The sequence below is a fragment of the Protobothrops mucrosquamatus genome, unplaced genomic scaffold (genome assembly GCF_001527695.2).
Source record: "Protobothrops mucrosquamatus isolate PMUCROS unplaced genomic scaffold, P.Mucros_1.0 scaffold8, whole genome shotgun sequence".
Lineage (NCBI taxonomy): Eukaryota > Metazoa > Chordata > Lepidosauria > Squamata > Viperidae > Protobothrops > Protobothrops mucrosquamatus.
The window spans coordinates 3,467,435-3,477,962 of NW_015386395.1; the positions used below are offsets into that span (position 1 = coordinate 3,467,435).

The window sequence follows — 10,528 nt, forward strand, 5'->3', positions numbered from 1 at the left end:
TGCTCAGCAACTTTTGCACAAAATTATTTTATGTGTACAATTCACTCATTCAGTTGAAAAGGAGATAAGAGCTGGTTGCCCAGTTTTCACATATGAGAAATACCTACCCGAAACTTAGAAGTATTTCCAAATCAGCCTCAACAAATATGCTCCACCCAGATCCCAGTTTACGCAGTGTGTTAAGAGGGAGGAGCAGAAGGAAAGCTGGAAGTCCATTACAGGAGTGAAAAAGCAACTGGATCTGACATTGTACATTGTGGCAACTCTGTTAAAGGAAGCACAGGTGACTAAGAAGTACCATATAATAATATCTCTTTTGCTGTGTTGTGGATGGACCTCAAATCCAAGATGGAAAGCTTTAAAGACAAGTCAATCGAGAACTCCAAACTGGTGGAATTGGAAGGAATCCCATTGCTCAGCGAATTGGTAGAAAATTGGAACCTAATAAGTGGTTTTCAAGCTCGGCCTGATGACCTTCTTCTCTGCACTTATCCCAAAGCAGGTAAAGAGGAGCCCAAGAGAGTTGTTGGTAGAGCTATGGAGAACCATGAAATGTAGATAGCTAGGACAACTAGCTGAACTCTCTATTCCCTGTACCTTTTCTCCCTCCTTCCTGGTAGGGACTACGTGGATACAGGAAATTGTGGACATGGTCCAGCATAGAGGAGATGCACAGAAATGTGCCCGGGCACCCATTAATGAGCGGAGCCCCTACATAGAATTTTTCCTTCCAAAGCCCATCCCTTCAGGTAAGACCCACAGGCACAGAGAGGGAAAACGGTAGAATTAAAAACTGTACTCTGCAATGTGTGGCTGATTGTCTCCCCTGATATTGCAGGCTTTGAATTGGCATTGGCAATGCCTTCCCCGCGAACCCTCAAATCTCATTTCCCAGTTCATCTCCTGCCAACTTCCTTCTGGGAACAAAATTGCAAGGTTAGAACTATTGGGGGGGGGGTATTCAAAGATTTGGAGCGCTTTACTCATGTATCAATGTTCACCAAGGTGTAGGGTTTCATTATGTAATGCTTTCCTACCTTACAGCCCAGGCACTCCACTTTTTTCAGAATCCCCTCAATGTAAGCATTTGTTCTGCGGAGAACTAGATATATGTTTTCCAACCTGGTACTTGTGGGACTACAGTGCTCATCATCCCCATTCAGCACAACATAGTAATAGGTGGTGACTGCATCTGAAGAATGGCTCAAGGAAACAGAAATTAACTACATTTGAACAGCCCAAAATTTCTAAATGTTCTGCTTCTCTCATAAACATTTCATTTGGAGAAGATTATGTCGCCGAGCTTAAGCAGACTCAGAATTTAATCTGATGCATGTTTGATCTTGGAATGAATTTACATTGCCAGAGTTCTGTTCTACAATGTTGTCAGACCTGCCACAACTTAAACCTCTAAATAGAAATGATCCTTAGCTTCATTTGTTGAAAAAAGAATAATTCATTAGAAATCAAGTGTACTGCAGTATTGCAAAGCCAGAACTGAGAATCGTGCACCAAAATCCTTAAATTCTATTTTCCCTCCCTTAACTGTCTCTCACTGTCCACCCTGGTGTAACTAATCAGGTTCAAGCAAGATGCTTCCATAAATAGTCAGTCCAAGCGCAGCTTGGTATGTGGCCCCTCCTTCTTCCAGTTGAGAGACCTTGATGCAGTGTCTCGAGGAGGCACAGTGTTTACTTTCATTTCCCCAAGTATTCCCCCCTTTGTTCCCCCTCCCCATGGCAGTCTCACACCACATAGCAGCAAAGCACAAGTAAGCATAGGGTGGCAGCTGACATACATTTAATATGAATGAGGGCATTTTCCTTTTTTTCCTTGACTGTTACAATACTTCTTAATGGTGTTACCTAGTTTGGGTAATGAAATGTCTGCCAGAAAACAGAGAGCAACAAGGAACCCTCATTGTTATAATACTTGTATTTTGTCCGTAACAAGCAACAGAAATCTGGGAACTCATTCTGCCCTCCTCATCAAGGTTGCTGTAGTCCTAAATCATTTACCTGGGAATAAATGAATGATTAAATTAAAGATCTCTAACTTCTAAGTAGCATTGGACTTGATTACTACCGATATCTGGAAGTGGCTTCACCAATGGCCTGCACAAATCATGTAGTTCCCATAAGTTGTGTTTCCATCAACATATGTTTCCCATAAGATTTTTTTCCCCCACAGATCATTTATGTGGCTAGAAATGCCAAGGACTGTGCTGTCTCCTACTTCTATTTCAATCGCATGCTTAAAATGAATCAAGCTCTGGAGAAGTGGGAAGATTTTCTGGAGAATTTCATTGCTGGAAAAGGTAAGCAGAGGCTATTTATGTAGAGAACAAAGCTTCTTACCTGCATGTTTTAGGGCAGTGGTTCTCAACCTTTTTAATGCCGTGACCCCAACCGGTTGTAAGTTGAGGACTAAACCGGTCGTAAGTCGAGGACTGAACCGGTCGTAAGTCGAGGACTACCCAACCGGTCGTAAGTCGAGGACTTTCCCTGCCCGGGAGCACCGCGCATGCGTGGTTCCGCCCCCTGCACCGGCCGAGGCATAGCTGGCAAGCGGCAGAGACGGAGCAGGCCAACCACCAGCTGGCCCAGCCCAAGGGAGGTAAGGCACCCACCGGAAAAGGGGGAAAAAATGGCGGACAAAAAAAATGGCGGGCAGCCCATTGGGGGTCCCGACCCACAGGTTGAGAACCACTGTTTTAGGGGATTAGGTGATGTTGATAACCCTTTCATTGAGTTTCCTGATACAGGAGACAAGTGGAACTTTCTGGTTAACAACACACATGGTGAGGAGTGACCAGAATCTGGTAAAAAGAAGATAAAAACACAGGAAAATCCCCTGCTAAATTATTTTCCAGATTTATAATTTGGGGAAATGGCTGAAGCAAATTTGCATACTATATAATATATCATTTTCTAATTTTTAATCTAAATTTTTCTTTGCAGTTGCTTATGGCTCATGGTGTGACCATGTTCGTGGTTGGTGGGAGGCTAAAGACCATCATCCAATTTTGTACCTCTTTTATGAAGATATAAAAGAGGTAAGCATCTCTCAACACTTATACCTAGAGACTCAGGTATATTTTCCACAAAAGAGAACCTTAGGAATTCTAACTATTAATGTTCACCAAATAAGGTTCACATTTTTTCTACTAATATTTTTAGTAGTGATTTTTAGGGAAAAAATAGAGCACAATTTTATGCAACATTCTGAAAATCAAATCCTACAGATTATGATCAGGTTTAAATACAGACACAAATACAGGCACACACCAACCATAAAGCGAGAGATTGGCATCAGAGTCGTGATGTGTAAAAATTCTCATTGTTTGGCATGCAAAGTTCAAAAATTGTTTTTATTTTTTTTTGTTCAGTTGCCATTGCTCGCAGAACTCTGTGATTTCATACAATCACAATTTAAAAGATGAATATAGCTTGCTAAACAGATTTGGATTTTGAAGGGAAAAGGTGCATCTACTTTCTGTTAGTTGTTTTTCCTCATTCTCTTATATCCACTGCTTTATTATAGTCTATCACAAGTCATAGAAAATCTGAATGCCTTATTAATTGGTCAATGTGAACATGAGTTATCTTGGGAAAAACTAAATGAGTGGAATTGATCAACTAAAAGCTCCTAATTATGTAAATAAAACACGGGATGTGAAGACCACACAGAAACATGTCTTCCTCAGTGAGACTTTCTATAAGCTAAAACTGGATTCTCACAACCTAATTCACTACCCTTCTTGTCTAATTTTTCTTTCCCTCCACAGAACCCAGCTCGGGAAATCCAAAAAGTAGCTGAGTTCCTAAATATAGAGCTTTCAGTATCAGTCCTGGATCAAATTGTGCGGCACACCATGTTTGAGAACATGAAAGACAATCCAATGGCTAATTACAGCAACATACCTTCATTTTTCATGGACCAAACTGTGTCACCCTTTATGAGAAAAGGTGGGGAGAGTACCAAATTTCTAACTGCATCTGAGGGAAAGTGAGTTGTGTGGGGTTGTGTTGAGCAGTTGGAAAAGTGAAGAGGAAATATTATATTGCTGCCCAGAATATTTTCCAAAGTAACTAGAAAAAGTTGACAAAAGTAGAAGGACTTCTTAACAGCTAAACTGGTTGAGAAAGAGTTCTGAAACCTGTTGAATCAGAAGATTGTTTCTCAACCTTGGTCATGTTAAGATGTGTGGACCACAAATCCCAGAGGTCTGCATATTTCAACATGGCCAAGAGTGAGAACCACTGGGCTTGAAGAAAAAATGCTGGAAATCCAGACTGTTGAGGTTTTTTTTTTGTCTTTGTCTAAATTGTTTTACTCATCTCTAGGCACCGTAGGGAACTGGAAGGAACATTTCACAGTGGCTCAAAGTGAACAGCTGGATGAAATCTGCATTCAACAACTAGGCTACAGTGGCTTGAAATTCCACACAGAATTATAAACAGACTTCACAATGCCTTCAAGCAAGACTTTTTCATCCACTGATTTCTACTGGAGTTAAATAAATAACTGCAAATTTGCAAGCAATGGCAGAAGGTCCTTTTGTGATGGGTGGACTTGCCATTTTATAAGCCTTTCCCTTGGAATGGAATTGCCCTAATATCGATTGAAACAGACCTAGCCTCATAATCACTCTCTCTGATGATCAGATAAAGTACATTTATTTGAATAGCCTTTGCACTTTGTTCTTTCCCCAAAGATCTCAGAGAGGCACACATACAGTATTTCATGTTCATGTTTTACCCTTAACATGAATTCAATTTGTGACTTGTATAAGAAAAAGAAAAGTAAGAGAATAAAGATGGCCAAAGGTCTAAATTATAACCAAACGTAGCATATCCTTCTCTCCATGTCCTGATCAGATCTCTGTTGGGAGAAAAACCTGCAGCAAATGGCCATTATCCGTAAATCTTGCCCAAGTAATCTCCAATTGTTCCTCTGTTGGCCTTGCTAACTAAACACTCATTTAACAACCACTTATTCAGTGACCTTTTGAAGTCACAACTGCGCTGAAACTGTAGTACTTCTGATCTTCCTCAAAGTTCAACTGTCCAAGCACCCACAATCTGGGCATTTGGTAACCAACTCACACCGATGATGGTTGCAGAGTCCCATGGCCACCTGACTGCCATTTGACACATTCTCTGCAGCCTTTCCACAAGCTAGGTCAGGGGTAAGCAACCTTGGCTCTTTCATGACTTATGGACTTCAACTCCCAGAATTCCTGAGCCAGCATAGCTCAGCTTGGAAACCTCTCCCTTTCCCCTCAGCATGGCTGGGTCAGGAATTCTGGGAGTTGAAGTCCATGAGTCATAAAAGAGCCAAGGTTGCCTACCCCTGAGCTAGGTCAATGGGGAAGCCTTCAAGGAAGGTCGCAGATTGCTTTGGTAAATCGCTTGCACCACCTCCCATGGTGACAGAAGTCACTCTGCGCTCCACCATGCTTATACCTTAACCTGTCTGCTAGCCTGCTGGTAAGCTATCTGTGAAAAGAATATTTGTAGCTCAGGGTTAAACTATGAGGTCCTTGGTGCTTTCTGAGCTTGGTGGTTTTCTTGCAGACATTTCATTACCAAACTAAGTAACCCCATCAGTGCTAGGAGGAATGGGGTTTGCTCTTATTTTTACATACTGGTGGCTTGCCCTGACAGGATTAGGGATTTTTTTGCTTCTTCATTTATAATAAAATCCCACGCAGAGATTTGTTTTTAATAGTCAGCTAAATGTTTGGAGCAAACTTGTTTTTCTGGTCCAACTTGACAGAAATCAAATCGTCATGGAGTTTAGAACTATATGACTGACAGCTGTATAAATTACATGACCAATGGGCAATATCCATATAAACAATTTAAGGAAAGTGGTTAAGGCTCCAGGTTAGAAACCAGAAGACTGAATTCTAGTCCACTTTAGGCATAAAGACCAATTGGATTATTTTGGGACAATCACTCTCTCTCTCTCTCAGTGCACAATGTCAGGCTTAGGCGACAAGCCAGTCAGTCAATTCCTGTTGATTAGGATACGACAGGAAAGGAGCACAATGGGATAGGCTACTAGATCTGCCCTGCAAAAATCTAGACAGCCCCTTTATGGCAGGAAAGACAATTTTTCATATTGCTTTCCCGCCATCTGGTGGTCATCTGAAACTATGCAACTCAGTTGACAATTCTTAGACAATGCATTTGGGGCAGAAGAGGGAGGGGCAAGCAGAACCCTGGACTTCAGCCCTAATCAGATCTTGCTTCAGAAAATATTACATCAGCAGTTCTGGAAATCGTGTCATGTATTTCAGAATAAAATGCTTAGGACTGTCTCCTGGTCCAAGTTAGGCATGTCTCCCAAAGAGAAAGAATGAGAATATTTAAGATATATATTTAAAATTGCAACACAGAAGAGGTCCACTCAGACCCATGTCAAGTTTAACTCCTTCAGAGTCAGAGAATTTGTTCGAAAACCCTGGCTTAAAGATTGTGTGAGAAGAGGCACATGCCCTGCATTCCTATCGGCACACCCACAGATCACTTCAGGACGAGAGGCAGAACGATCAAGTCAAAGAAGGACACCAGACTACCTGAGAGATAAGTGAAGACTTGGTAGGTCTTATTATTATAGCGCCAACTGATGGCACTTAAGGGAATAGATCAAGGGGACTGGCTTTTGAGGCTGGTGGTGGGTTCAAATTAATATTTTCCCTTGTCCCATCAGAAGATGGACGTTCAGAAGGGAATAGAACCTATGGATCCTGCATCTATCAAACAATTACAATTGATGGAGATTGAAGGAGTTCCTTTGCTTGAGACCATAGTGGAGCAATGGGATGCTATACGGGGCTTTAAGGCTCGGCCCGATGACCTTCTCATTTGCACGTATCCCAAAGCAGGTAAGCATGATTAAAGGAGACATGGAATATAGGTACAATAGGATGTAGAAATGGGAGGACAGCCAGGGAAAATGAGAGCCATGGGTTGCCTCCATAACTTGTATCTCTTGCCCCTTTCTTGGCAGGGACAACGTGGATGCAAGAAATAGTAGACATGATCCACCATGGAGGAGACCCTCAGAAATGTGCTCGGGCTCCCATCTATGAACGGATGCCATTCATAGAGATCTCCCCCCCCCAAACCCATCCGCACAGGTGAGGAGAATGTTTGGCTTTGGAGAGATTGTGACCAAATGGGAAGTGCAGAAAGCTGAATATACCATTCTAACTTTATAGGTTTTGAAGAAGCAGAGGCAATGGCCTCCCCACGCACACTCAAAAGCCACCTGCCAGTTCATCTCCTACCCCCTTCCTTCTGGGAGCAGAATTGCAAGATCAGGACTCCTGAGTGATGTGGTCAGATCTGAGGGGAGGAAAGGACTTGGATAAACCTTGGAAGATACATTGGGCTCTGTCATATTCTAAACCGCTGGGATTGCAAGCCATCCCAACAGAGAACAAACCTGGTTTGCTTTGGCTTACTTGCTCCTCATGTTGTTTATGAACTATAAGCTGAAAGAGCAATGATTCTTGAGCTGGGTGTAAGGGTCAACTTTTCAGAGCTGAAACAGAGCTGAAGGAGCTTTTTGGATGAGAAGCGAAACATCTTCAAAGAAAAAACAAGAAAGTCAAATTGCCTCATGAAAAAGCATCTTTGGGATAACTATGCTATAGCTCTTTTATGACTTATTCCTGCTGGCTCAGGAATTCTGGGAGTTGAAGTCCACAAGTCATAAAGGGGTCATGGTTTCCCACCCCTGGCATAAGAAAAGGGGAAAATCTCATTCATGAAAGTTCCAAAGCAGTAGAAATTTGGGGCATTTTCGATCACTGTCACAGTTGCTATCTAGGAGTGCTGGTAGTGTGCACTGCATCAGAGGCATGGTTTTCTACTCTGGTTGAAAAAAAATCCCTGTCATATCTAACTGTGATTATATCACTTTGTTCAAAGTGCAGTTCTGCAAGCTAAATTTGTAAAGCCTGGGATGGGTGCAATTAATGAGAAAATATGCCCATGAGCCAGCTTGTAAGTTTGCAGCTATCAGCAACTATCATTGTAGATCTACCATGGGTAAATTGACATTTTATGTCTTTAATTATAGTTTAGGAGGTCAGGGATGGTAATCTCTAGCCCAGGGTGTCCTAGAAGTTGCTCCTACCTGCCATGCCTCAAGTAAAGCTTCTTGCTTCAGCCTCTTCTTCCCAACTATAATGGCACCTACATTTTCAGGTGGTTTGGCAAGGGGCAACTCTTCTACCCAAAGAGAGGGGGGGTGATACGAGGTGGTCAAAATAGAGCAAAGTGCTACTAACATGCCCAGCTGGAATGCTTTCTAATGCAGCCTTCCTGGGAAGAGATGCTTCATAGTTGTTGCTTTCTTTCTGAAACTGGATGAAGTGATGGCAAAGTTTTGTCCCCATCTCCAAGATCATTTGGCCCATGCAGGTGGAGTGGGGGAAGGAAGCTTGATAGGCCCAATTCTGTTTCCTTCCCCTGTAGCACATAACAGGAATGTTGTGATCATAGATTTTCAGCAAAGTATTAGACAAAACCCTTCAAGATATTTTGACCACCAAAGTCATGAAAGACAATCTAGAAGTTTGTACCACCTGATAGATTTGCAACTAAATAGAAAATTGTGCCTCTTCAATAGATAGTGAAACGCTAGAAACTAGAATTCCTGGATTTTCATCCTCGGTGCTTTATTTTCCCCAGATCATTTACGTGGCCAGAAACATCAAGGACAACGCAGTTTCCTATTTCCACTTCCATCGTGTTAGCAAACTGATGCCAGAGTCTGGAAACTGGGATGAGTTTCTGGAGAAATTTATTGCTGGAAAGAGTGAGTAGATATTAGAGGTGGAAAATGGTAGAGCAGATGCACCACAGCAGGTTCAGAATATCTGATTATACTGAGGAATGACCCTGAATCTTTGGTCTAGTTTTTGACTTTCGACTACCTTTATGGAAGAAGGAGGACCTGCTAGAAATGCCTGTGAAATGCAATTAATTGTGCTCGTTGTGAGCTTACAAATCCTTCAGTGTTTTTCTTCCAATTCTGAAAATAAGCATATGTCTGTCAATCTGACTGACTTTCTATCTTTCTATCAATCATCAGCTTCCCCAGGTAGGTGCCCTCCAAATGTCTTGGAGTCTATGATTCCCCTCCAGTTTGTAGGGCCTCCAGTACGTGTGTGTATTACAAAACAATCAGTGATCATGTCCTTTTCCCTTCCACATCTTCCTCTTGCCTAGAGATCCTAGAAGTTCAGAAGTAACTACAGCTTGTCTGGGGTGGGCAATACATCAAATTATTTTAAAAGTTAAAAAGAAACTGCTAATGCTGCTGGTAGATAAGGAGATAGTAGACAAGCAACAGATGGAAGGAAAGGAACAATGAATTGGCATGAAGAAAAGAAAAAGAAAGGGAAGATGGAGATTGGTTGGGTGGCCGGATCACAGAGGGCTCCAGATGAATCAACCTCTACTAAAAGATGGAAGGAAGCATATGATAAATTTAATTCCTCTAATTTCTTTTTATTTTATTGCAGTTGCCTGGGGCTCCTGGTTTGATCATGTTCAAGGTTGGTGGGAAGCTAAAAATCGTCACCCAATTCTATATATCTTCTATGAAGACATAAAGAAGGTAGATGACTTGTTTTTGGGCCCAGTACACAGACATAAACATATCACAATTCCATCTCATATGTACCGTCTCAGGATTTAACTTTATTCTTTATAATCAGTCATGACAAGAAATTCATCAACCCCTTTAGAAAGTTCTAAAATCAGATCTTTTGACACATATAAAGCCCTGGCTGGCTCATAGTCCCAGTTCACTGGATTATTGATGGCAGATCAATAACTTCCCAGCAATATTTGAATTGTCCCAGCTATGCACCTAATCCGTCCTTTTTATCTCCCTTCATTGGAGCTCCTAATCAGAACATTAAGTGCTTAAGAACTTTCTAAGGAGGTTCAGTGGAAAGACACTAAAATTTGATGAGAGATTCCCACATGTTTTAAGGGGAATTATATTTTATGGCCTCTTGAATGCTATCTCAGGAACCATAAAATTGTAGTCTTACTTGCATATCTTTTAGAGCTATAAATCCTTCCAGAGGCATTGATTCTCACTATCTTTGTATTGATGTCTCTAATTGTTTTACTACTCTTTCTTGCTGAATCACAGGGGACACTGAGGGCAGTTGTTCATGGGGGATGTTGTATAAGCAAACTCAGAGCTCTTTTCTTCATAAATCTTAGTTTAACATTGTCTGCACTTTCCCTTGGTTCATAAGAAGGACCTCATCTCAATGCAGCAGCTCAAAATGTGGTATTCTGTGCTAATACTGATTTGATTGGCTTCAGTTAATATTATAAGATCTGGGCAATAGGTATGATGCATAAAGAGGTAGTATCCTCAAGCCTAATTTTGGCCTATTTTTTCTTCTTCTTTCTGATAATGAAATTCTACCCTAGCCAAGGTCTACTCTAGACCCTAGACCAGGGGTCTCCAAACTTGGCAACTT

At 41.6% G+C, this 10,528-nt stretch overlaps 1 protein-coding gene and 1 pseudogene across 1 annotated transcript; both read left to right on the forward strand.

Moving 5' to 3' along the window:
* Positions 1 to 330: 330 nt before the first annotated feature.
* Positions 331 to 4,459, forward strand: LOC107282559 (sulfotransferase 1C2-like). Its single transcript, XM_015810355.1, has 7 exons — positions 331 to 502; positions 621 to 749; positions 839 to 936; positions 2,191 to 2,317; positions 2,961 to 3,055; positions 3,788 to 3,968; positions 4,347 to 4,459. Exons 1-7 carry the CDS (start codon positions 331 to 333, stop codon positions 4,457 to 4,459), a joined length of 915 nt encoding a protein of 304 aa, XP_015665841.1.
* A 2,123-nt stretch (positions 4,460 to 6,582) lies between these two features.
* The window catches only part of LOC107282558, a 6,507-nt pseudogene continuing 2,561 nt past the window's right edge, over positions 6,583 to 10,528 (forward strand).

Bases quoted from the DNA above. Each gene is read 5' to 3' on its own strand.
- LOC107282559 (XM_015810355.1), top strand. From the start codon at position 331: ATGGACCTCAAATCCAAGATGGAAAGCTTTAAAGACAAGTCAATCGAG. The intron at 937-2,190 runs GTTAGAACTATT...TTTCCCCCACAG, and splicing joins TCTGGGAACAAAATTGCAAG to ATCATTTATGTGGCTAGAAA. The intron at 3,056-3,787 runs GTAAGCATCTCT...TTCCCTCCACAG, and splicing joins TTTATGAAGATATAAAAGAG to AACCCAGCTCGGGAAATCCA.